At 31.7% G+C, this 27,841-nt stretch overlaps 1 protein-coding gene across 1 annotated transcript in view; it reads left to right on the forward strand.

The window, feature by feature from the left end:
* LOC143253876 (clathrin heavy chain 1-like) overlaps nt 1-27,841 on the forward strand; it is a 47,460-nt gene that overhangs the window by 15,920 nt on the left and 3,699 nt on the right. Inside the window, 23 exon segments of the mRNA XM_076508382.1 lie at nt 1,783-1,956; nt 2,281-2,478; nt 3,164-3,364; nt 3,619-3,711; nt 6,337-6,519; nt 6,708-6,845; nt 7,002-7,094; nt 7,820-7,891; nt 8,712-8,892; nt 10,212-10,282; nt 10,734-10,952; nt 11,791-12,056; nt 12,365-12,745; nt 13,645-13,828; nt 14,113-14,305; nt 15,299-15,456; nt 16,917-17,081; nt 18,199-18,355; nt 19,232-19,350; nt 22,245-22,526; nt 23,565-23,825; nt 23,827-23,847; nt 27,530-27,751. Of these exon segments, the coding sequence (XP_076364497.1) occupies nt 1,783-1,956; nt 2,281-2,478; nt 3,164-3,364; nt 3,619-3,711; nt 6,337-6,519; nt 6,708-6,845; nt 7,002-7,094; nt 7,820-7,891; nt 8,712-8,892; nt 10,212-10,282; nt 10,734-10,952; nt 11,791-12,056; nt 12,365-12,745; nt 13,645-13,828; nt 14,113-14,305; nt 15,299-15,456; nt 16,917-17,081; nt 18,199-18,355; nt 19,232-19,350; nt 22,245-22,526; nt 23,565-23,825; nt 23,827-23,847; nt 27,530-27,751 (4,032 nt within the window).

Raw genomic sequence — 27,841 nt, forward strand, 5'->3', positions numbered from 1 at the left:
TTATTACATGATGACGAGAAACCCACTTGAAGTAAAAATGTATCTCAGAATGGCTGCTATGGATATTAACACTTTTACTAATAAAGCAGAGAACAACATTTAGACTATCTTAGGTCGTGTTCATGTTAACGATGTTCAGGTTAACTTGAAGATGACCTAATAAGGTCAAAACATTTTCTGTTATTAGTAAAAGTGTTAATTTTGATACCAGCTGTCCTGCAATACATTTTTATTTTTAATTATTTTACCTAATCTAACCTAACTAACCTAAAGAGATCCATGTTTTTACAAATGATGTGTTACATTGTTTTTTGTATACAGGTTTGTCTATTTTGCTTCCAGTTCATACTTGGGCCTAGCGTGGGGGGTTGTGATAACTAGGTGCCTTCTCTCTGGTCTTACACTGCTAAATTAGGGACGCTAATGCAGGTAGTTCTTGTGTAGCTTTGCGCAAAATTCAAAAACAGTTCGTACTTTATTCTCATGTGTCAACTTGAAGTCATTATAGAAAGTAAAAAAATTGTAACATTAAAGAACATTTATTTATCTTAAGTAGCTTTAAACTTGTAATGGTGTACAACTGTTTATATGTAAGTTTTGTTGCCTTTTGAACACTGCCTAATCAGTACTCTCTCTCTACGCAAGTAGAAAATCACTTGACAAATATGATGTTCATGTTGCCCTATTGAGTTGTACAGTACAAGGGCTACTCACAAGTTGCTTGCAAGAGTACCTTATAAATTTTTTTTTTTATTTTGCCTAATTAACCTAAAGAATTTCTGAAATAACTGCAATCGTTACTAATCTGTTTGCGTTTGTGGTAGTAACTAACAGAAGTCTTGTTAATCCCTGTTGATAGGAATGGATGTAACATGCATGGAAATATAAATGAGCAACACAACAATTTTTTTGCAGGCTTTTTAGATGTAAATAAAGCTTGTTTATTGTGTGCAGTAAGTGTAAGATATCCATAGTAGAGTATTGCTTATATTAGTAGAGAAGTAAATTCTCTAAATGCTCTACACAGCATTAAGCAAGTTTGTTGTCGTGGTATTTTCACTGTCATATTTTTCAGGGGTTCTGGTGGTGATCTTGCTACTGCATCCCACCATTACCTGAGCTGGCTTGTTTATGGTAATTATTCAAATTGTCTAAATAAAATGCAACATTTGTATCAATGTCCTTTGTTGGTCTTTTTATTGAGGAGTGATGGTGAATGTTTTATGGTACTTCCAAAGTGTTAGCCCAGGTTGTTTGGTGAGACAAAAGTGGAATATGCTGTGATGTCAAGTGTCACGTGTCACTGTGAAGTTGCTAGAAGGTGCTGCAAATATGAACTTATGAATTGCTCTGTTTATATTTTTATCTAAAATTATTACTGTGCGACCATCTCAGCAAATACTTGAAATTTGGAATAAGTTTTGGAGGAAAAGTTTTTTACCTACGGAAAGACATTTTATTTTAATGCAGGACAGTCAGACTGGTAAATCTTTGCACAAGTATTCAGAATTTCTTAAATTTGTTCACTGATGTGATTTTTATCATGAAATGCAGACAATCATAACAAAATGACCACCATTGAGTCATCAATGAATTGATGAACTTGCAATACTAAAATTCAGGGTTTGGTTTCACATGATGGACAGAATGCAGATGGGCCATTGTGCAGCTTTTCATTAAACTAATTGGATTAAAAAATGTGATCATGTAATGATATTTATATTTGGTAATCCTAGTTATGTGTATAAAATAAGTAACTTCCCTTGTTTTTCTTTTTTGTAGATTAGTCCAAAGCATGACGTAATTTATTTGATTACTAAGTATGGCTACATACATCTGTATGACATAGAAAGCGGTATTTGCATCTACATGAACCGTATTAGTGCTGATACCATTTTTGTCACAGCCCCTCATGAACCTTCATCTGGAATAATTGGTGTTAACAGGAAAGGTCAAGTAAGAATTGTGCATCTCTGACTCTTTACGGTATATGTATACCTTGTGTTACACATATACTGTGATTTTTTTTTTATTACATAAGCTTGTGTTTGAGTATGCATCCAAATTTTTTTTATAATAAATAGAACTGAAAGCAACTGTCGTGTAGATACGTAGGAATGATATAAAGATATTAGATGAGAAAAAGTCTGAAATAATTTAAATAACAATTAACATCACACAGTTGTTCAGAAATTGTTTAAGCATTTACATTTGTGTGTAATTTTCTTTACTAAACAGTATTTGATTAACAAACACATTTTCTTTTAAAAAAAACAAAAGGTTCTGTCAGTCAGTGTGGAAGAAGATAACATTATTCCATACATCACTAATGTTTTACAAAACCCAGACCTTGCATTACGAATGGCTGTCAGGAACAACCTTGCTGGGGCAGAAGATCTGTTTGTCAGGAAATTCAACACATTGTTTGGAAGTGGACAGTATTCTGAAGCTGCTAAAGTTGCTGCCAATGCTCCAAAGGTGCCTCATATTTTACTAATAATAAACCTAGTGGGTAAAGTTTACCTTTTTATTTTTTGATGGGAAGTAGTAGAAAATTGTAAACATTATATTGTTTGCATTGGTGCTTTATCCTAGTCATAAATGCTTATATTTTAAAATCAGGAACCTTGAAAATTGCTTGTACCTCAGGGATTTAGACCAAAATTACGTTATTGATCCTGTTTGCCATCTAATAGTATTAATAAAATTGAGATATTTGCCTGCATTTTTTCTTTTAGTTTGCTCAAAAAAGTCTTTTCTGTTTCAAGTAATGTTGAAGAGAAATGTTTTATTCTAGTTTATGGAATTTCTCACAGAGCAATGTGTACGTGGTATGATATTTTTAAAATCATGCAAAACCACTGAGGAGGACTATGTGCAAGGAAAACATTGTGGACATACCAGTACTACGTATAAAATGTTAAAAGTTAATACAGTTATTCAGTAGTTAGTGATAATTTCCAAAATTCTGAATTTTTTGGTAAATATATGAGGGATACCATCTTTTTCACAAGTGGTTGTGTTTTATGGTCTCGAGACATTTAAGTACTAGTACAAATAATAAGACATGAAATTTGGAAAAGTAAAATTTTGAACTGAATATTTAAACAGCTTGTATGTTGTCCTGTTCTGTAAGTACTAAATAAGACTTGTTTGATGCCAGGGTATACTGCGTACTCCTCAAACAATCCAACGCTTCCAGCAAGTTCCTACACAGCCTGGTCAGACATCTCCTCTTCTTCAGTATTTTGGAATCCTTCTGGACCAAGGCCAGTTGAACAAGTTTGAATCCCTAGAATTGTGTCGTCCAGTTTTACAGCAAGGAAGAAAGCAACTTTTAGAAAAGTGGTTGAAAGATGACAAGGTATTTTCAGTATTTATTGCTAAGTTTCCATCTAATGTGGTATAGGTATGTTGTTTTTCTTTCTGAATATTATTTCTTTTAAATAGAATATTTTGATCACAGACTAAACTCTTTTTTTGTGTTATGTGTCTGAATAAAATAGTTAATTTTACAATTTATCGTTAAATGTAAAGTCGAAGTATTTATTTTTTGCTTTGAAATGTGTTTATTGTAACTAAATGTATTTAAATAAATGAATTTTGTATGTGACTTAGCTTGAATGTAGTGAAGAATTGGGAGACTTGGTGAAGCAAGTAGATCCAACTCTGGCCCTTTCTGTTTACTTAAGAGCAAATGTTCCAAACAAAGTAAGTGTGGTAATGTTTTTTTCTTTTATGTATAGTTTAATCTAACATACTTTGGTTTCTTTTTTTAAATAAAAAAAATAAAACCTTCATAAAACTTAAGTGACTGAATAGTTTTGATGAAAGAATGTATATGTGAAAAGTTACATTCAAACAATAAATATTCATCTATCTATGAATAAAAATTTGAACAATAAAAATGAACAAAAAAAAAGAGAAGTAGTAATGTGTGTTTGAAACTTTGAGTACAAAATCATAACCAGAGGCAAGTAGTCTAAATCAGTAATGCAGTAAACATAAGTAAGTGTAGGAACTATTGAATATAATGTTCTGCAAAAGTGTTGTCTCTTTACCAAACATGAGCATTTTACTTGGGATGATGACTTAAAATTTTGTTTCCTGGTCGTGTCTTTTTGATATGTGGATTAATTGGCTTTATCAGTATTTGAAAAATGTTTTGAAGTTGTAGTGTTATCATACTTAAGAATTGATTGAATCATTTTTTTTATTATTCTGTAGTTTATATAAGACTTGCTATAGAAGCAAGATGTAAGCTAATATTTTTATTTATTAATTTCCTTTTCACTTTCTGTATTGTGTGCTTAGCTTGTAAGATTTTATTTTTTATAGAGATATTTAACAATGTTTTCTTGTTAGTTTTTGCCAGTTAAAAAAAATTCATAAAAAGTTGATGATGTTTGAGAACTCTCTAATAATACAAATAATTTATCTAAAATTCACTTCAAGACTGAATTCTGATGTATTTCTCGCACACACATAATTTGAAGAATATTATCTTTTATGTTGGAGCCAATTGTGCGTGGAAGTAATAAAACATTTTTTGTGTCAGAAAAACTTCATCTTTGTATAATACAGAGGTAGGAACTTGTTTAACAAAAGAAAAATTTGTTGGACTTGAGGAAATTCTACAAAATGTAAATATCCACTAATTTTTTTCCAGGCCAGGCTTACTGTCATGCCTGTTTTATATATATATATAATTTTTTATTAGTAAGCATTAATAACCCATAAATGTCACCAAAGTCGAAACTCGGATGTTTCAAATACGTGACATAGACATCTATTGAAGGATAATAAACAAAAAAAGAAAGTGATCAGGTTTATGGTGATATATTTAGGATTTCAACAAGTTCAGAATCAAGGTTACAAAAGTAACCTGCAGATTATTATTACAAAAACTCGGTGTTTTTAAACTGTTTTAGGTAAAAATCAACTTAAACATTCATAAGTGTACCAATTTTTAGCTTTGTTTCATCTATTGACTTGTTTCTGTACTGACAAAAAATGTAATGACTTGCACCATCTAAAAAAAATTCTAACAGGTGGCTAAAAAAACAATTAGGAAGTGTTTTGAATTTTTATAATTATTTCATATAAACTTTTATTGATGAGCAGAGAACGTTTTGACCTTCATAGGTTAACGATGGCTCAGGAAAGTTGAATTGTTTTTCTCTGCTTGTCAGTGAAAGTCTTAATATGCATACCAGCCATTCTGAGATACAATTGTATGTTTTACATAGACATTTTTTATGACCATGGTTTTGCCAGTAAAGGATATCATCAGTTACAAATGATGTGAAATGTACAATTGTCATGTTTTTCCTTAATTCTTTATGGATTACATTTTATAAATATGTAATTGTGGTTTTAATTCTTGTTTTATTACTTTTTATAGCAGGATTTCTTAATTCTAAAATTTGCAATTTTTAGTTCTCTCATTTGTTTACCTATAACTGTATGAAATAAACACTTTATACCTTCAGAAATTGCTGTGTGTTTATCCATTGACACAGTTCTCCATCTGTTGGGTTGAATGGGGTCTAAAGATAAATTTAAATATGTGCATGACATATTTACCATTTATATATATAAAAAAACCTGTGTTTGTTCATTGAAATATCAAAAGTGTATACTAACAGACCAGTTGAGTAAGCTGGAGATAACTTGTAGCAATAGTCCAAACCATTTTGGGACTAACCATGCTGACATTATTAGGTAGATAGTAGATGAAAAATTTGCTGTTTTAGAAAGACGCACGGTTTGCATTAATCAATAATTGTGTGTATGTATGTATGTATGTATGTAATACTACTGTCATTGTATGTCCATGCAATTACATCATAGGGTGTGGATAAATCTTCACCAAAATTGGTATGGGGGTTTGCTGGCATTTTTTTCCCACTACTTCACTCAATGTAGACAGATCTTAAACATTTGGTCCAGAGATTCATTGGGTCTTTGGGGAGATACATGCAAAATTATGGTTTCATATTTTGTTTTGCAGTTTTTAAGGACTTTTTTTTAAAAAACAAACAAACTTTATATGGGAAGCAAATTTTCATATACTAAGATAACCTTCCATTAATTATAAATTTACATAACCTCCATCCAGGGGTCAGTTAATCCAGCTGGTATATAAATGAAGGAAATTTTTATTGTTAGTTTTGTAAGGTTTTCTGTTCCTAATTATGGAAGTGATTATGAGTGGATGATAAGAGCTAATTAAAACTGATGTATTTATGTATGTACAAGTTTTATTGAAACTGAAAACCAAATTTGCTTTTAACCAACCCAATTAAAACGAGGCTCAATTTATTTCAATCTTAGGTTATCCAGTGTTTTGCAGAAACTGGTCAGTTTCAAAAAATAATCCTTTATGCTAAAAAAGTTGGATACACTCCAGATTATAACACTCTGCTTCGGCAGGTGATGAGAATTAATCCTGACCAGGGAGTCTCATTTTCACAGATGCTGGTTCAAGATGATGAACCTCTTGCAGACATTAACCAAGTAAGGAATTCCACTGACAACTTTTAATTTAGAAACCTACTTTTTCGTATATATATCAAACTGTTTTTTCCCTTTTGGCCATTTTTAAAAAGAAACTTCTAATGTGTTGGAAATTTGAAATTGTACAAAATCTTTTTGTCATTATTGGGAAGTTTGTTTTTAATTCTGAGGTTTTTGTAAAATCCCAGATTGTAGACGTGTTCATGGAATTCAACTTGGTGCAACAGTGTACTTCATTCCTTCTGGACGCTTTGAAAAATAACCGACCTTCTGAAGGACCCTTGCAAACTAGACTGCTGGAAATGAACCTTATGACTGCTCCACAAGTAAGTTTGACTTTATTAATTTTCATGTATTACAGTGGTAAGTTACAGGACAATGAGATTGTACTAGGTTGACTATCTGTATTTTAACACATTAAGATATACTTTTTATCAGGATGTTATTTGAAAATGAAAATTACACTTTTTTTCTTTTTTTAGGTTGCTGATGCTATTCTTGGTAATCAGATGTTTACCCATTATGATCGTGCACATGTTGCTCAGCTGTGTGAAAAAGCTGGACTTTTACAAAGGGTTTGTTGGTTTTTATTAAATTTCTTACAACCAGATTTACTATAGTTCTGTGAATTCAATAAAACAATTTGTATCTGTTCATATTACAACTGTATAAATAATAGTATGATATAGAAATGTAAAAGTTGCATGTAAAGTAATATATTTTGATTACCTTTTTTATGGTTCCTACATTATTTTTTTCAGTGATATTGCTTGATGCTGACCTTGTAAATAGTTACAAGGTCACCATGTTTTTTGTTCTCTTGTTTTTGAAATAGTTACTCCATTGTAGGAACATTAACCTGTTGCTGTTAAAATTAGAAAGCAAAAGATGGAATTTTAGTTACTGATTTACTTATTTTTTTAAATAATTTATTTTTTACTTCATAACTATTTCTTCTATTATTTGATATATTGTTTGATTTCATTTGAAACAAGCTGAAAGAAAAAACAATACACACTTAATGCAGAGAGAGAGAAAACTAGGATGTAAAGTTCAAAATGAAAGTTATGAAATGTATCCTTATCAGAGAGACTTCTGAAGAAGTAAGACCTACATAGCAGTGAGGATACACCACTATTTTTGTGAGCAATAGTTAACATTGCTTTGCTTTCACTTGTTGAGTATTTTGTTTATAGAAAAGAGGAATCAATCCTATCAGCAATGTAGGCTGCAATATTTGTGTAAAATTGATTTTTTTTCCAATTTAAATCAGTCATTAATTATAATTTGTAATAAATAGGCCCTGGAACACTATACAGACCTTTATGACATCAAACGAGCTATTGTTCACACACACCTGCTTAATCCTGAGGTGAGTATAAAAACAAAACTATTAAGACATTAAGTTAGGTATTGTGAAAATGTTTCAAGCTGTTATTGAAGCAGTCAGTTAGGCATTATAAAAAGGTTTTAAAATTAAAATTTCTCCTTGATGAGAAGTACACAAGTTTTTATGTAAACTACAATTTGTTTGAAACTTTGATGATTCAAAATAAATTAGTTATCTTGTCTTCTGACATTTTAGATTATTGAAGAGAAAAGGAATGTTAATTTTAGAAAATTAAATCAGAAAAAATAATTTGATATAAGTTCTTGATTTTGAAACCATTTTACTTTCATTAATTTCAAAGCTGTAATGGAGTTACGTTAAAGAGTTAGTGTGTGTGTGTGTGTGTGTGTGTTAAAATATAGACATTATACAACTGCAAAATAACTTGATCATTATTTTTAAGTGGGTGAAAGATGTCAGTTTTCTCAAATTGAGAAAGTGAAAATAAAATGGGAATAAATACAAGGATGTATGCTAACTTTTCATATTTTACATATTTTGCTGTTATTAGTGAACTATTTAGGCTTATCTGGGGCTGTGTTATTTATTTTTTTATTACTTGCATAAATTAAATGTGTTTTTGGTTCAGGACAATAAGGTTTCAAGCACCTGAACCAGTCTCTCTAATAATTTTGGATGTACTGGTGTATGACTGAAGAGACAAGATTGTATTCAATGATATTTGAAGGCTAGTATGTAATTATAAATCGCTCATGACTGTAAATTTATTTTTATTTTCCATGTATTGTCTTTTGGATTATATTTTAAGATGTACTGTATTGTTCTTTTATATTTAATATAGTGGCTGGTGAATTACTTTGGCTCACTGTCTGTTGAAGACTCTCTTGAATGTCTGAAGGCCATGCTTACTCATAACATTCGACAGAACCTGCAAATTTCTGTACAAGTAGCGACTAAGTACCATGAGCAGCTGTCCACCACTGCCCTAATTGATCTTTTTGAATCATTCAAGAGCTATGAAGGTTTATAGTTGCTATTTATGTTTTACTTTACATTATGGTATGAAGTAGTGATAATTTACTTCTGAAATACTTTTCATTTTACATTTCACTTTTGTAATGAGGCATGTGAACATCAAGGTTTCACAACATAGAACACAGATGGCAGCACACACAGGTTTGATGATCGTTTCAAGGGGGATAATACCGCATGTTGCAATGAATGGTTTTTGGTAACTGTGGGGTAAATCTGAATATTGCAGCCACTGAGTGTAAATGTCTATTTGGATTTACACAAAACAAAGCAGCTAAAGGGTTAAAGAAGTTTTAACCCAGGGTGTAACAGATAACATGTTTTGTTTTTGTACTTTTTGAGTTCACTGTTGTGTGGATACAGTAATCTGTAGTTGTATATTTATTTTTCATACTTTCTAAAACCCGGTCACTCTAATTATGCTTTTTTATTTAATAAAAAAGTGTTATTTGTGCTACTTCTCATCTTCCCCTACTAGATTATGTAACAGATATTTTGTCATCTACTTGTACTATTCATTCACCAATAATGTTATCACAGATTTAAAACTCTCCATCAACCAGATACTTCAGCAACACCACTACATTAAAACAAAGGTTAAAGATACTTCCAGGTCTTTTGTTAAGTAACACCAACTCTTAATCCTTCTACTTCAAAATCAGTTTAGATTTTTTTTGACGAGACTATTTGGTCGCGGCTCATGGTTGAGATAGGTTACAAAACGAGTGTGTGCTCTTTCTGATATGTTATAAACATCGTGACACAAAGATTCCGTTAATACTCAACCAACAGTTTCTATAGTCTTCATTATTGGTTAGTTTTATATATTTGCCTGTTGCATTGCTTAGTGTAACAAAATTACCAAAAACAAAAGTAGGATAAAATCGTTTTTTGTTTTTTAGTGTAAAATACAGAGGGGACTCCAACTGTTATTATTGAAGGTAATTGTATTTTATTGGTACTTTTTATGTGACTTGTATGATTTTTAACCACAAAGACTTGGGGACATTGATATGTGGTGCATAAATTGTTTAGAAACATTTTAAAAGATTAAGTTAATAATTAACCGGCATGTTTCTATGGCCGAACTGTTGAGTGCTATTAGACCTCCAACAATCCTTCTCATTGCTCATTCTATCTGATCTGTTAATTGATACTGCTTTGCCACTTTCACTGTAGTAGTTTATTATCTTTATATGAACTGCTACTGGCTAGTCTTAACACAAGTCTTTGTTTCTGGGTTGAATTTCATTGCTTAATGTTGTGTTTTGTACGTCTCTAAAGTGTAATGTTTTGTTATTATGTGTAGGTCTCTTCTACTTCCTTGGATCAATTGTAAACTTTAGCCAAGATCCAGAAGTTCACTTTAAATATATACAGGTCAGTATATCCAAGTAAATCACCAATCGGAAATTTTCAGAGTGTATCTTCTACTAAAAAGGTTAAGAAACAATTGTGTGAGGAGGTGGTGTGTGAGAAGGATGTTGAAGTTTCACATATTGTACTTAACCAGGTCTCATATTTATTTCACATATTTTTAGAAAAGTTTCACAAAAGGCTGTGGTAATAACAGTGTGATTATAATTTATGGTAAGCAAATAAGCATGCTTTTGAAATAAAGCTTTATTCAAACATTGTGTGTGTGTGTGTCCACACACAAACACATATATTCTTGCACACACAATCTCATTCAACCTTTAACCTTTGAACTCTACATACTACTAATTTCTTGTGTAGGAGACATCTTACTTTATATGATATATTTTTAACAAATTTGTTTAATAAGTTATCTCTCAAATAAGTTGAAATTATGTATTTTGAAATATTTCAGGCAGCATGTAAAACTGGACAGATCAAAGAGGTGGAAAGAATTTGTAGAGAAAGTAACTGTTACAATCCAGATCGTGTGAAAAACTTCTTAAAGGAAGCCAAACTTACCGACCAGTTGCCACTGATCATTGTCTGTGATCGCTTTGACTTTGTGCATGATCTAGTGTTATACCTGTATCGCAACAACCTCCAGAAGTACATTGAAATTTATGTTGCCAAGGTACTTTTGTTGTTGATCATTTTAGTACCACCTTAAGTCATGTTCCTGTGCAATGCATAACACTTTCACAGCTTTTATGTAATGTTCCAAGTTTGCAAAATTAATTATTATTGAGTTGTTTTTTTAAGACATTTATTCTCTTTAGTCAAAATTAATTTCATTACAAATTTGTAGGCATGCCTAACCATGTAGAAGAAATGCATTTCTTTCAAATAGGTTCAAGACAGTTTAGGCTTGTTTTTAATGTTGTTGTTGTATTTTTAACTAGCTGAAGTTTTAACTAATTTTGAAGTTTTGAATGGTATCATAAGAGCTCTTCAATATATTGTAGCTTCTTTCAACATTACAAAAGTTAACATTTAGGTGTTACTAAATTTCAAGATTGAAAAATTGAGAGTTTTCTCTCCCATACGGAGTGATATTGTAGCAGTTTAAATTACATTAACACATTTGTTTAACCTTTTTTGTAATTAATGTTTATTGCATTTCATAACTAAAAATTACATACTTAACTCTAGTTACCTTGACCCTTACTCACTTATCTAGACTTTTAGAGTACACTAGTAAGACCTTGATGTTTTCAGTTCACTAGACTTTGAAATATGTAATTTTTAGTTTTGAGAAAATTGTATTCTGATGCCAGTTTTAAAACATTCAAAGTAATTTGAGGTTTGTGGTCTTTACAAGTTACAATTTAATAAACAAAAAACATTTAGCTTTTCAATTTGGTTAATTTCTAGGATTGGGTTATATTACTTTTTATCTAAATATAATAAATAAATAAATTTTTGACCTAATAAAATTGTTTCCTCTCATGGATTTACCTTGACTTTACTAGGTCAACCCTTCTAGACTCCCTGTAGTTGTAGGAGGATTGTTAGATGTTGACTGTTCAGAAGATGTCATTAAGTCGCTCATCATGAATGTAAAAGGCCAGTTCTCCACTGATGAACTGGTAGAAGAAGTAGAGAAACGGAATCGACTCAAACTGTTGTTGTCTTGGCTGGAAATGAGAATACACGAGGGTATTGTCGAACCTGCAACTCATAATGCCATGGCTAAAATTTATATTGACTCGAACAACAATCCTGAAAGATTCTTAAGGTGAGTTCGAATTTTCCGATAAAACTAGACTTTCATGAATAGTGACTAAGTTGACTAAATTATACTAACTACCTGACATTAGAATTTAATAAATACTGTCAGGTCCCAATGCTTGGAGATCTTCTCTAGTTTTATATAATTACAAACAGAAGAGTATAATAACCTCTGAATCAGTTCAGTTTTTTTTTGTCTTTAAAAATATTTTCTTCAGATTATAAAAAATAATGTAACTTGTAATATATAAAAGTTATTCTTTAAAAATAGTCGTGTGCTGTACTGATGCATTCTTGTATTTTTTAATCTCCCAGAGAGAATCAATACTACGATAGCCGTGTTGTCGGTAAATACTGTGAAAAACGAGATCCACATCTGGCTTGCATGGCATACGAACGAGGAGAGTGTGACCGTGAGCTCATCAAAGTATGCAACGAGAATTCCTTGTTCAAGAGCGAAGCTCGTTACTTAGTGAGACGTAAAGACCAGGAGCTGTGGGCTGAAGTTCTCAATGACACCAACCCATTTCGTCGCCAACTTATTGACCAAGTTGTACAAACTGCCTTATCTGAAACCCAGGATCCTGAGGACATTTCTGTCACTGTAAAAGCATTCATGACAGCAGACTTGCCAAATGAACTCATTGAACTGTTGGAAAAGATTGTTTTAGAAAACTCTGCATTCAGCGACCACAGGTATGTTAGGAGAGCTTTGCATGTGTTAAAAAAAAACAAAAAACTAGTTGATAAAGAAAGTGAACTAAGTGTTTCATATTACAATTTTGGTTGTAAATCTATCAGTAAATAAAAAATAAGTGGTCTTAAAAATAAGCACAAAAAAGTAACTAGAATAACATCAATTTCCAATTATAAACCATATCTAAAAATCTTTCATTTGGATTATTTCTGTGTGCAAGTCCTTAATAGGTATTAACAAATTTGCTTTATGTTGTAGTTTGTACCACCAGAGTATAAAGGAAACCATGGTTTGAAATGTAGTTTGAAAGCTAGCTTGCATCAGTTAAGTATAATTTTCATGAAACAAAACCGACACCAGGAGTTTTGGTTTAAAACTGAAAAGCTAGTTTAAATATACTAGTTGTACTGAACTAACTGCCAGAATTTATAATTTACACAAGAGATAAGTGAAAGTAATTTGAGTTTTCTAATTTTATCAAATATTTTTTGTATTATCTTTACAGAACAGTATTATGTGCTGATGCCCATGTCTTAATAGTGTTACACACTTAAATATGTTCTGGCATGGCCAGGTGGTTAAGGTGTTCGACTCATCTGAGGGTCGTGGGTTTGAAATCCCATCGCACCAAACATGCTTCCTCCCCCTTTCAGCTGTGGGGGCATTATAATATGATGGTCAATCCTATTATTTGATGGTAAGAGTAGCCTAAGAGCTGACGGTTGGTGGTGATGACTACCTTCCTTCCATTTAGTCTTACACTGCTAAATTAGGGATGGCTAGAACAGATAGCCCTCGTGTAGCTTTGCATGAAATTCAAAAAACAAACAGAAAGACATGAATTAACCAAAGAGGTATTTATAGTATGTTTCGTTTTTCACTTCTGTTTATTTTTCAGAAACCTACAAAATCTTCTGATACTGACAGCTATCAAAGCCGATCGAACTCGTGTCATGGAGTACATCAATCGTCTCGACAATTATGATGCTCCTGATATTGCAAATATTGCTATTGGAAGTGAACTGTTTGAAGAGGCTTTTGCCATATTCAGGAAATTTGATGTCAACATTTCTGCTGTACAGGTATGGACAATTTTAAATATTTATTTATTACTGGAAGAGAAACCAAAAGATTATAGTTTAATCTTGGCACCTTATTTTGTAAGCTTCGATGATTAAATCAATTCTGTTTAACTGAGTAGATTTTGCTTAAGAAATAAAATATTAAGAGATATAAGCCTGGATTTTTTTTTTAAATCTTTCCTTACCTGAAAATTTATTCATAACTATGTTAATGTTGTTGGAGAGCATTGTTGTAAATAAGTATATTTTGAGAAACTCTGCTGTTTTTGTATGTCATATTCCAGGTACTTATTGAGCACATCCAAAACCTTGACAGAGCTTATGAATTTGCTGAACGATGCAACGAGCCTGCAGTTTGGAGTCAACTGGCAAAAGCACAGTTAGATCAAGGACTTGTGAAGGAGGCCATCGATTCTTTCATCAAAGCCGGAGATCCGTCGTCCTATATGGATGTTGTCCAAACTGCTCACAAGACAGGTAGTACACTTCCAAATCTTTCTGTTCTTGTACTGAAGAATCTCAGCACTTAGATACATTAAGATATGAAGAAAATTTAACCACGTGATATATATTCTCTATGTGAACAGAATATGGTGTAATCCAAGTAGGATATATGTCTGTTTTTAACCCTTTATGTATAAGATTTTTCAGGACTTTTCAGTTGGTATAATAGAACAATTTGAGAATGAAATTCAGTAACCATTAATGTCATTGCTCAGAATTTGCACAGGTTTTGAAATTTTGTAAAGTTGTTGGAAATGAGCCCATTTCATTACTGGGAATGTTGCAGAAATGTTTAGTCACCATAATTCAAAAGTGCTTAAATTACAGTTTCAAATATAATAATATATATAATCCATAAAATTATTGGCTTAATGTGAAGAAATTGAACAAAAAAAAAAGGTTATCATAATCAGGTTTGTATATACTTCATGTAAACTGTTACAAATGTTGTGACTTCCAAGACATAAGACTTGTCCACTGCAGGCACATTTTTTGAACAAAAATACCAGGAAAATGAAAGTTTTAATCACATGTAGCAGGATCCAGAGTCCTGAACCTTTTGTAAAGTCTGTAAGCCGTGATACTCGGAGATTGTGTTAACACTTTGAAAGAACAATGTACCAGTAGGTAGTATTTACTGAAATAACCAGATAGTTCTTTAATTTTACCAAAAAAGAAGGAAGGCAGGGTTGTTTTGCTTGTATCATAATAAACATACTTCAAAACAGTAATAAATGCTCTTGAAACTGATGGAATGTTTAAAGTAATTGCATAAAATTTAAAATTACGTCAAACATGCATGCACCAAAACTTTCAGTAATGTAACTATTGTAATTGGAAGAATTAAAAATATAAAAGTTGTGTTGTTAGAATTTGTCTTTAGTAAGTAATATTAAAGTTTCCATTATTTTCAAAAAGGATGTTTTGGGAAAATTAAAATTTTTGAATTTTTGAATTTTTTTTTAGAAAACTGGGAAGACTTGGTTAGATTTCTTCAGATGGCTAGAAAAAAAGCAAGAGAGTCTTACGTAGAGTCAGAATTAATCTATGCCTATGCCAAAACAAACCGTCTTTCAGACTTAGAGGAATTTATTTCAGGGCCAAATCATGCAGATATCCAGAAGGTAATTTTAATTGATGCTGTATTTAACATAATGTCCAACAAAATCAGTTTTTTTGTTTATATTTGAGCAGGAGATTTTCTAAATACAATATAGAAAATTCAGTGACAAAAATCTAATTTGGTGTAAACGTTTTTGGTGTTACTTTTTGTTGTCCAGTATAGCTAAGAGCATAATATTTTATTGTAATTTATTTATGGCTAAACAAAACCACAAAGGGACCATCATTTATATAATTATAAGTAGCATAGATGTATCATTTTATTAAACTTGTGTCCTTAGTTGATGATGCTATAATTGTCTGATGGATTGACCCCTAAATTTACTACAGGGTACCTATGTGAAATGTAACAAGTTTTTAGTGAAATGTACAAGTTTGTTAAAAAGTGTATTTACACAAGATGTTCCTGTGAGTTTCTGAAGTCGGGGTTTAAGGTGGTGTTCATGTGAAGAATAAAAATGTGCAAGTCCATTGTATACTTTCCAGATTGAACTTACATAGCTTCTAGAACCTTCAAAACTAGTATGTTTTTCTTCTGTATCCACATGCATTTGGTATTTACCCTCTATTATCACACTGTTGATAAATGGACAGTGTAGTTTAAAACAACTAGTTGATAACTGGCATAATGTCATATTGAATGGCACTCTTGTAAAAGGTCATGAATGCACACTTTGGTTTCCATTACTGTACACATGTTTACCCCTTAAACAGCAGCCATCATCAATTGATACTTCTACCTAGAACATTCTCATAGTTTAAGGGTTGAGGTAGGAGATCCCATATTTTCTCAGCACAATGATTCGATCAACATTGTGTCCTGACTGAAGTCTTTCTTCTCAATAAATATGTTGATACTGAATAACTTACTTTTATTTAAAAGATATGATTTATGAATTCAGTTTTTTTAAGTTTGCTTTTTAATGTTTCAAATGCAATTTTCTTTAATTAACTAATCTTGTTTATGTATTATGATGACACTTAAACACTTTTGTCCTCTCAGTCAGGGAAACCTTGCACAAAATAATTATAACGTATTGTTATTAGCCTGTAAATGTTTTCAAGTTAGCTGATTGATGAGAGAAGCTTGTTCATTGCTACAAAGAGCATTAAAATTTAGCTAAATTTTAATAAAGATTCAATATAAGTTAGTAGTTTTATTGTATTATTAATGTAATATTTTGGGCCTGGAATGGTCTGATGGTTTAGGGTGTTGAACTTGCAGTCTGAGGGTCACAAGTTTGAATTCCTATATGGTTACTATACAAACTGACCATCCTTTTGTAAAGAGTTTTAGCTCACATCATACTATCCAACCCTAAACTAGTTTGGACCAAAATCATTAGATAAAAGTTTAATGATATTAATAGGTTATTTTAATTAGTTTTCTTTGCTTCTAAGTGTTTGTATAACGTAGTTGATTTAAGAAATCTGTAAATGCATCTTGAGTTTCTGTTTTCAGATTGGAGACCGATGTTTTGACAATGGTCTCTATGAACCTGCCAAGTTACTCTACAATAATGTGTCAAACTTTGCTAGGCTAGCCATTACATTGGTTCACTTAAAGGAATTCCAGGGTGCTGTCGACAGTGCTCGTAAAGCAAATTCTACACGTACTTGGAAAGAGGTAACACCTTATCAGCTGACTAAAGGATAAACTCCCAAAATGAAATTAGAAATAGAAAATTAAAAGTTTTCAATATTTCGTAAGCAGTTGTTTATTTCTTCAGTACATTTTCATCAAATGTAGGAATGATTCTGTAATAGGTAAATGAAATCCCAAATACCTCCTCAGAGGTAGTCATTATATATATTTTTCAGACTTTACCTTTAATATTTTTCTTAAGCATTTGACCATTTGTATAATGAAGTGTGTATTCCAAAAGTCAGTGGTCAGCAACTCGTAGTTTAAATATTTGTTGTTTCAGTTGAAATCTGAATAACTTGTAGATCAGGAGTTCTAGTTGTGAATGAAGTTTTTGTGGTTTGTAATTCAAAATAATTTAATCATTAAAGTTAAGGTAATTCTAGTATTACAGAAAATATGCATTATTTTATGAAATCACTTGTTTATATTTCAGTTTGTTGTGTACATTTGTAGTTTTTTGTTTTAAGAACTTAACCTGCACTGTAATGTTAATTTTTCTTTTTGTACACTTGTTGAACTGTGTTTCTTTATAACTGTTACAAATGACTCAAAGCATTCTTTTTAATATAGCAGTTGCTTATGAGTTTCCTTAAATGAGAAAATAATATTTGAGAGTACATTGGAATTTTCTAAAATCGCAAAAGAAAGTAACTGCATTCATTATCTTGTGGCCAGGTGGTTAAGGCACTAGACTTGTAATCTGAGGGTTGCGGGCTCGAATCCCCATCACACCAAACATGCTAGCCCTTTATGATGTGAGGGCATAATAATGTGACGGTCAGTCTCACTATTCGTTGGTAAAAGAGTAGCCCAAGATTTGGTGGTGGGTGGTGAGGACTAGCTGCCTTTCCTCTAGTCTTACACTGTCAAATTAGGGACAGCTAGCACAGATAGCCCTCGAGTAGCTTTGTGCAAAATTCAAAACAAAAAATACAAACAAAACACTATCTCTAAGATTGGCAATATTTTAATTTATACTGCAAGCGAAATTGTTTTGTGACAGTTATTCATTTTGAAATGTGGTTTAATTTACAGACAATACAAAAACAATGTACACTTGATACAACTAAGTTGATGATTGCCTCTCATGTTTCAGGTGTGTTTTGCATGTGTGAATAACGAAGAGTTCAGACTAGCCCAGATGTGTGGGCTTCACATAGTGGTCCATGCTGATGAATTGGAAGACCTCATTAATTATTATCAAGACAGAGGACATTTTGAAGAAGTGATCAGTCTTCTGGAAGCTGCTTTAGGTTTGTGATGCCATTATTAACTTAATACAACAGCATTTTACTTATTAAACCCATTTTTTGTGAAATATCTGGTTTCGTAACTAGGTCTCTGTAATGAAAGATATCAAACATTTTATACAAAATAAACCTCCATTTCTCAAAGATACATCTCCTTTATCTGAACCTAACTTTCCTGACATCTATTACTCATGCTATTTGATTATAATGGAAAGAATAACTCAGAGTTTGTAATTTTTCTATGTCACAGTTCTGTGTATGCCTTGTTTATCTTACTAACTTTCTGTAATTCTGTAAGTCCACAGTTTTAATGGAGATGTTCATTTTTCTTGAGGGGTTTTAAATGTAAACATAAAGACAGCTGATAATTATTTTTGTTTTTGGTTTGATTGAAAAATCCATTTTGAAGTATAGTATACAGTAGTTGTGGTGTACAAACTAATTATTGTTTCAGTAATATTTTAAAAATAATGCTGGATATCTGATGCTCAGATGCATATATACACGACTAGATCTTACTTAGATTATTTGTATCATTGAATATGTACATGAGTATATCTTACTTGATTATTTGTATCATAGAATGAGAATTTAATGGATTTTCTAACTTTCATTCACAATTTGTGTGTGATAATTTTTGAACATTTTAAATGTGGCACTTGTGTATCTGTAATTGTAATCTGGTGATGAAATATTATAATTTTGGCAGTTTGCTTTGTTACAAAACTAATGCATTCTTGTACATATCAAGTTTTGTATGATCAGTGTTAGAGGTATGTTTTGTCAATAGTGTATGGGGCTAGATGTACACTGTTTCAAATATTTTACTTGTATGATTTGTTTGAAATATAAATATAGCTTAGATTTTCATGGCTGCAGGTTTGGAGAGGGCTCACATGGGAATGTTCACAGAATTGGCCATACTGTACTCAAAGTACAAACCTTCTAAGATGAGGGAACACTTGGAACTTTTCTGGTCTCGAGTAAACATTCCAAAGGTAAATTTCTTTTTTTTCACAATGACTGTTCTGCTTTCCTTCCATATAAATGACTTGGGGAAAAAAAACAATACTGTTTCAGGTGACAATGAGTTAAACAACCCCTTTTGAGTTGCTTTTAACTGGATATGTGAACTGATATTATAAAACGTCTTTTTTAAGCTTGTATTTTTATAATTTGATAATATGAATTATTTCACATGACACTTCTAGTTGTTTTAGTTCAGTTGACAGTTATTTTTAGCCTTTTGAGAAACAGTAAAAATAAACAGGCTCAGTGAGCATAAATTTTGGAATTTCACGTTCCTTAAAGATAAAACCGTAACACAATCTACACAAATAAGCTTTTTTAAAAATAATTTAAGTGTTTAGAGTCTGAGTGAAAGGTGATTTTTCATGTGAGTAACACTTTTTTATAATGCTCATATTTTATTTGCATGATCTCCAGAAGTTTTTAATTGAATAACAAGCTTTTTCCAGTAAAACTTTATTTTGTTGTACTTTCTCTTATCTTTATAATAACTGTTGCAAAATTGTTGAAGTGAAATGAAATGAGAAGTTGAAAAATATGAAATAAAATGAACATCTTTTTCTCTGAAAACATAATTATCTTGAAAGTGTTACCTTATGTATTTTAACAATTTCACCTGTTAACCTTTTCATGTTTTCGTATAATTTTATTATAGAACTTTGTACTGGGGAAATAGCTTATCTCCCCCTGAAAAGCAATAACTTATAGCAGGATCTCATTAGGTGTTTGATCTCTGCATTTGTAGACATAACTTTGCTAGGCCTCTTTATTTTTGTACTTGGGTGGTTGTCAAGATATAAATTAATGTACTTTCCAGTTATGTATTTTAGAATGCAAAGATTGTATTAGTCAATAGAATAGAATGTCCCAAAACTAAGGTAATTTAGCTAGCCTTCTAAGTGAATTATAAATAGGTTTAAGAAATTCTTGTAGCTGCAAGGAACTGAACAAATTCAAAGCTAACTATCCATGAATGCCTATGACAAATAAAACTAATACTCTTTGTGTAGAGGAAAACCTGGTCTTTCTTTTAGTTGTAAGCATCTGTTAGCTGTGTTGAGATGAAGTACTTGAAACTTGGGAGGGGTTCTGTAGTAGGTTTTACAAATTTTGTCAGCAAACCAAGAAGATGGGAGGTTCATGTTGTATATTCTTCCCCACAGTTAGTTATCTATAGTATGTTTTTAATTCACATGAGACACTGAACGTTGTGTGATTGAAGACAATTTATAGTATTAAAGTCAGAGTTGAGATAGGTGACTCAAAAGTAAATACTATGTTATAAATAAATGTTTTCTTTTGCTTAAACAGTATAAAAATTTAAAGTATAATCTATTTTGATCCCACACTTCTTGACATGCACTGATACATTCAAAATTTAATTGAATGTATTGACACTATAAAAGGTCATGACTGTTGTATGGAAAGACTTAAGATCTTTACTACCTAATCAGTTTTGACAGTAGAAAATCTTCCAGCTCTCATCGCATATTGTAGAGTAGCACACTTTACAAAGTAAACATAAATGTTGTATGTATTTATATGGAGGTAGCACACTTTACATAGTATACATAAATATTGTCATGCTTATCATGATATTAATGTCAGGCCTATTGTATTTTTATCACTTTATTTATAAAGTCGTATGGGAATCATTAAGAATTGGAATTGATAATAGCATTATTCCAACCACATTATGTTTGCAATATCTATTGCTAATAAAGAAGGCAGTGTCAAGAAGTATGATAGGCTTAATTGTAGTCTAATTTCAGATGTAATAATTAATTATAATCATGCTTAACTAGCTTGGAAAAAGTGTTCACATCATGTAGAAACAGTATGATTTTTGAACTACCTCAGTCTTCATCTTAAAAATATAAGCTAGCCTTTTAGTGATGACGAAAAACCCATTTGAAGTAACAATGCATTCTCAACATGGCTGCTATGGGTATTAATACTTTAAAAGTATAGAGCAACGTTTTGACCTTGTTCAAGAAGGTTGAAATGTTGTTTGGAACTTTAAAGTTTTAATACCTTTGAGAATACAAGCTAGCCTCATGATTAAAATTCACAATTATGTGTTTTACATATTTATTGCATTCAAATAAATTTTGAAACTTTTTTTTGTATTTAGGCATTTAAAGTAAATATGTAAGTATAATATGTAATGTTTTTCTCATGGTAGTTGGACAAAATCGTTTTTTGTTTTGTTTTTAATTACCTGTCTTTGGACTTAAACAATAGTAACCCTATTTCATCTCATACATTTGAGCAACTCTAAGTAAGAAAAATGAAGAATTATTTTCATTTTTTTAAAACCTACATAGGTGGGTAAAACAAATCTATATATCTTTTGTACTGAATCAAAAGATTCTAATATATTTTAGCTTATTACTGTAAGTAAATCCTCTTTCTCATCAAAATAGTAACTCCTAGTTAAGCATGGATTGTCCCATTAATTTAGTTTTCAGTGTTTAAGGTTATGCATATTCCCCCTCTTCCTGTTAGCATAACTGTTATAATTTAAAAAAAAATTAAGTAAAATTTGCTAGTTAGACAGTTTTTTATTTTGTTTTCATGAGGTCATCTGTATAATTAATTCATTATTAGTAGCTTGTATCAACTTTTAAAAGTTTTAACAAATTTTCTTTGAAACGTACATTTTGTGTTTATATTAAAATGCTATTTTTTCCTCATTTAAATTTTTTTTTCTGTCTCATTTTGGAAATACTCAGGAAAAGCAAATTAAGGATATCTTAACACTTCAAAAGGGAAATTTTGTTTTTTTCCATAGATTTATTAGAATTATAACTTGGTGTTTAATTACGGCTCATCCACTTGGGTGGGTTTTTGAAATTAACAGGTGCTTCGGGCAGCCGAACAAGCTCACTTGTGGGCCGAATTGGTGTTTCTTTATGACAAATATGAAGAGTTTGACAATGCAGTCATCACCATGATAAACCATCCAAGTGAGGCCTGGAGAGAAGGGCACTTTAAAGAAATGATAACCAAAGTGGCAAATATTGAGCTGTACTATAAGGCCATACAGTTTTACTTAGATTATAAACCAATGTTGCTTAATGACTTGCTGCTTGTTCTTTCTGCAAGGATGGACCACACACGTGCTGTCAGTTTCTTCACCAAGGTGAGATCAAATTTCTTCACTAATGTGTGGATGTTTAGAGCTTCCTAGAAACGACTCATTAACAAAGCATCAAGTTTTGTAGCTACTCGTTGCTGTTATTCACCGTCATTTATTATACCTGGTTTACCTGTCATGTTTGTCTATAGAAAAAAAACAAATTATGAAAAATGTCACACTTTTTAAATCATAGCTGTGCAAGAACGAAAAATGTAATGCTGGTATTTTTAGTAGCATTCATATTTCTTATTCATTTGTTTTAATAAAATCAAAAACCAGTTAAGACTAAACACTTGTGATAATGCAGGATGTTTCACTGTTGTATTGTGGAGAAAGATGTTTTACAGGATAACACTTGAACAACAAGGTACCTGTTGGTTCTCCTAGGCTAATCCCATCCATTATACTAACCTCTAAAATAAACTCAAAGCCAGTCCTTATCATTCAAGTATTTATCAAGCTTTTCATTAAACTTAACAGCATCCATCTATCACATCTCAAGTCAACCTATTCCAAACCCATCCACCCTCTTAGAAAAATAAAGCAATCTTATCTGAAGATGACTCCTACTTTGCCATAATTTTTATTTGTTTTATCATCTTACTGTTCTCACCACTAGATATGAGGATGAAGCCTCAACAATACCAAACAGTTGTGAACATCTCAAAAGAATTTCAGAAATCTTAATCTTTAGCAAAAAAAAGATAACTTTCAACATATGGAAGAAAACAACCATCTTAATATCAAGTAACTAATAAATTTTCAGCTTTACATTTTGTTAAATGTTTATTATAATTCCTCCCTTTTTGCTTGGGAAGTGCTGAAAGGAGTGACATGGTAATACACACAGTTCCATCCTGTTTGTAGGTTATGAAGTTCTTTAAGCCTGTTATAAACCCAAATAAATTGCAACTTATTGACATGACATTCTATTTTTAAGTTACAATGATTTTCAGTTTATTTCTCTACTTATTACTGTGATTAAGTTGTTTTATTTAATTTTCACTTTAGTCAATTTAATGTTTATTGTTTTTAATATAGGTGAATCACTTGCCATTGGTGAAATCATATTTGCGCTCAGTCCAGAACCTGAACAATAAGGCTATCAATGAGGCTCTTAATGGCCTACTCATTGACGAAGAGGATTTTCAAGGCCTCAGAACCTCCATTGATGCATTTGACAACTTTGACAACATTGCACTTGCCCAGCGTTTGGAGAAACACGAACTTATTGAGTTTCGGCGTATTGCTGCTTACCTGTACAAAGGAAATAATCGCTGGAAACAATCGGTAGAGCTATGTAAAAAAGGACAAACTCTTTAAGGTATGTTTAATTTTAATCTCCTTTGAACTTATTAATAAGTTGATTTTTTAGGCATGAAAAGTTGGTTTGTGTAAGAAGGACAAACAATTTAAGATATCTTTAATCACCCATGAATTCTTGTATTGGTGCATGTAATCAATCTGTAATGGTTGAAATCCTGCTGTAGTCTCAAGTTTCTTCAAATACAGTTTGTTTTTAGTATTGCACTGTTTAAATCAGATTGAAAAAACATGAAATGGTTTTCTAGTACGTAAATATATTCCAGAAATTCAAAAACTAACCACAACTTTTTAAATTTTAGTACAGTATATTTAGTACAATATGAATGGAATTAAAATAACATTTTCAAAAATACTGAAGATGCTCGCTTCTCACTATTTATTTTCTGTTGAGCGTACCCATGTGCAATATGTACCTGTAATTTCTGACAGAATAACTTGGTTTATGTTGACTACAGGATGTTGAATGTTAACCACAAATTATAATAAAAACATCAGGGAGTTAAAGTTCCTGTTGCAGATTAAGTATCATCGACAGTAATAAAAAATATCTGATTTGTATCTGTAGTGTGAATTATATACCAACTACGGAAATTAGTGAAGAAAGTAGATTTTATTATCAAATATGGTTTTGTTATTTTTTGAGAGAATTCTTATTATTATTGTTAAATCTAATGTGGTTTATTGGGAGCTTGCATAAGATTTGAGAACTTTAATGAGAAGCAACTGCCTTGTAAAATCAAAATTGGCATTGTTTCAGCTTCTTTAACAAACCTTCTGAAGAAGGCTTCAGTACAGAAGCAGAGATATGTTCTTTTCTTTCTACAAACAGCTGCATGAGACTTTACAGAATTAATACGGTTCACATTTATATAATTATAGTATTCTGAGCTCTAATAGTGAAACATTTGTAAAAGAGATTGTTTTCTTCAGGTTCATCATTTTTAAATTTTTGGTTGCAATTTACATAGTTAAAAAAATTAAAATATTCTGTCTTGCCCTGCCTTATTTCTTTGTCTATTTTCCTAATTTTAATCAATAGATTTGTAGATAAAGAATTCAATTTGTACATGGATAAAAACAGATCTATAGTACTTTATTGGAGTATGAAATCCTAAAATATATTAAATACTGTTTTAAAAAATTATTTGAAAAATACTTCCTTTGGTATTGGGCTATCTACCTTTTGTTGGTGTTCAGAAAATTAAGCTTCTTTGATACTTAACAGTGTGTGCAAACACACATCTCACTTAACAGAAGGTTCAATTAAAATGGGACATGTGTCCTCTAACTAGGTTGCTTTCACCTTTAGTATACAGTATTTACTAAATCGTAATATCTTAACATGAAGCTATCATCAGGAACAAAAAGAACATTAGAAACTATATTTACAAATTATCCTGAGTCTCAAGTGGGAATTATTTTAAAGCTTTCTCTTTAAATAACTTTATTTACTATGTCCAGCCTTACCATTTTCTAACATGATTAACTTGTACATGCAGCCACTGTAATTTAGACTACGTAACATTAAAATAAACATAGTATTATGTTTATTTTAGCACTGTCACACCTCAAAGTAAGAAACTAGTTCAAGTTCTCAAGATTCAACAAGATGGTGCAGTAAACATGGATTTAACCAATAATTACACATATAAAGTGCAAAATGGTAAGCGTAGAAACACAAAACTAAGAAACCTGAAATCTGAGTGGGGGGGGGGAATAATTATAAGCTTAGGAGCTAGCAACAAATTCAGAAAGGGAATGTTTACTGTTTGGATACCTTGACACACTGATGGAGTGATGTGCTTCCAGTACTTTGAATTTAAGAAGAAGAAAAAATCAGACAAGCTTTATATATTGGAAGTTATTAATTCTACAAAATTTTTTTCTCAAATGAATTTTCAGTTGAAACAAATTTATCAGGTGACCATGTTTGGATAGTTGCAATAGGTTTTCTGGCTGACCAGTATACATGACTGTGTCTGTTGAAATGGTTACTGACAGTGAAAAAGGTTTATCTGAGGATTTCATTTGATCCATCCTGTAGTATATGCTTTTATCAGCTTTAACTGCATCTTTGTTTCTTTCACTAATCACGAGGAACCTGGTACACACCCAGTTGAAAGTACCTTGTACTCTGGAAACTTGTTCTTTTAATGACAGATGTTAAGTATCTGTTACTCTAGAAGGATGAGTTCTTTTAATGACAGATGTTAAGTACCTGTTACTCTAGAACAGTGGTTCCTAACCTTTTTTATGCCCCGCACCCCTCACAGTGATTATTTATATAAGAATAAAGGTGAAGGTGGCCAAAATAGATATTATCTCCTACCCACTGGAACGCTCTCTCACACCCCTTGGGGGTGCGAGCACCCCTGGTTGAGAACCACTGCTCTAGAAGGATGAGTTCTTTTAATGACAGATGTTAAGTACCTGTTACTCTAGAAGGATGAGTTCTTTTAATGACAGATGTTAAGTACCTGTTACTCTAGAAGGATGAGTTCTTTTAATGACAGATGTTAAGTACCTGTTACTCTAGAAGGATGAGTTCTTTTAATGACAGATGTTAAGTACCTGTTACTCTAGAAGGATGAGTTCTTTTAATGACAGATGTTAAGTACCTGTTACTCTAGAAGGATGAGTTCTTTTAATGACAGATGTTAAGTACCTGTTACTCTAGAAGGATGAGTTCTTTTAATGACAGATGTTAAGTACCTGTTACTCTAGAAGGATGAGTTCTTTTAATGACAGATGTTAAGTACCTGTTACTCTAGAAGGATGAGTTCTTTTAATGACAGATGTTAAGTACCTGTTACTCTAGAAGGATGAGTTCTTTTAATGACAGATGTTAAGTACCTGTTACTCTAGAAGGATGAGTTCTTTTAATGACAGATGTTAAGTACCTGTTACTCTAGAAGGATGAGTTCTTTTAATGACAGATGTTAAGTACCTGTTACTCTAGAAGGATGAGTTCTTTTAATGACAGATGTTAAGTACCTGTTACTCTAGAAGGATGAGTTCTTTTAATGACAGATGTTAAGTACCTGTTACTCTAGAAGGATGAGTTCTTTTAATGACAGATGTTAAGTACCTGTTACTCTAGAAGGATGAGTTCTTTTAATGACAGATGTTAAGTACCTGTTACTCTAGAAGGATGAGTTCTTTTAATGACAGATGTTAAGTACCTGTTACTCTAGAAGGATGAGTTCTTTTAATGACAGATGTTAAGTACCTGTTACTCTAGAAGGATGAGTTCTTTTAATGACAGATGTTAAGTACCTGTTACTCTAGAAGGGTGAGTTCTTTTGATGACAGATGTCCTTCATCAGATTTTACCATATCTCACAACAGCAATACGTTTTGCCTGATGCATGGCTAACAATAGTATCCTCAGTTGGATTAAATAAGTTGTGGTACTTAAGTAAACTATAATATATTTCAGTTTTGTCTTTCCTCTTGCTACCAACTAAACCTAGCACTGGAATAAATCCACTATACCAAACATTTTTTAAATGAGTCCATTTGTTTTCCATCATAACTCATAGTGAATTACAGTATAAGTATTATTGCTAACAATAATTTTCTTGTTTTAATGCTACACTAGTTTTGTTAACCATTAACTGCTGATGTGTGTGTGTGTGTGTGTGTGTGTGTATCATTATATCCACTTCTGTACACACTAGGATGCCATGGAATATGCAGCCGAGTCTAAGATAGGTGACATAGCAGAAGAGCTTCTTGCTTGGTTTTTAGAAGAGAAGAATTATGAATGTTTTGGGGCCTGTTTGTTCCAGTGCTATGATCTTCTCCAACCTGACGTAATTCTTGAACTGGCCTGGCGTCACAAAATCATCGACTATGCCATGCCTTACTTGATCCAAGTCATGAGGGAGTACGTCACCAAGGTATGTACGATACTCGTGTAAGGAAGAGATTAATAACTAACTACTAACCTGTGTATCCCACAGTGTTTGAGAATTTCAGATGAGCCATGA

The sequence above is a fragment of the Tachypleus tridentatus genome, chromosome 6 (assembly GCF_004210375.1).
Source record: "Tachypleus tridentatus isolate NWPU-2018 chromosome 6, ASM421037v1, whole genome shotgun sequence".
NCBI classification, from domain to species: domain Eukaryota; kingdom Metazoa; phylum Arthropoda; class Merostomata; order Xiphosura; family Limulidae; genus Tachypleus; species Tachypleus tridentatus.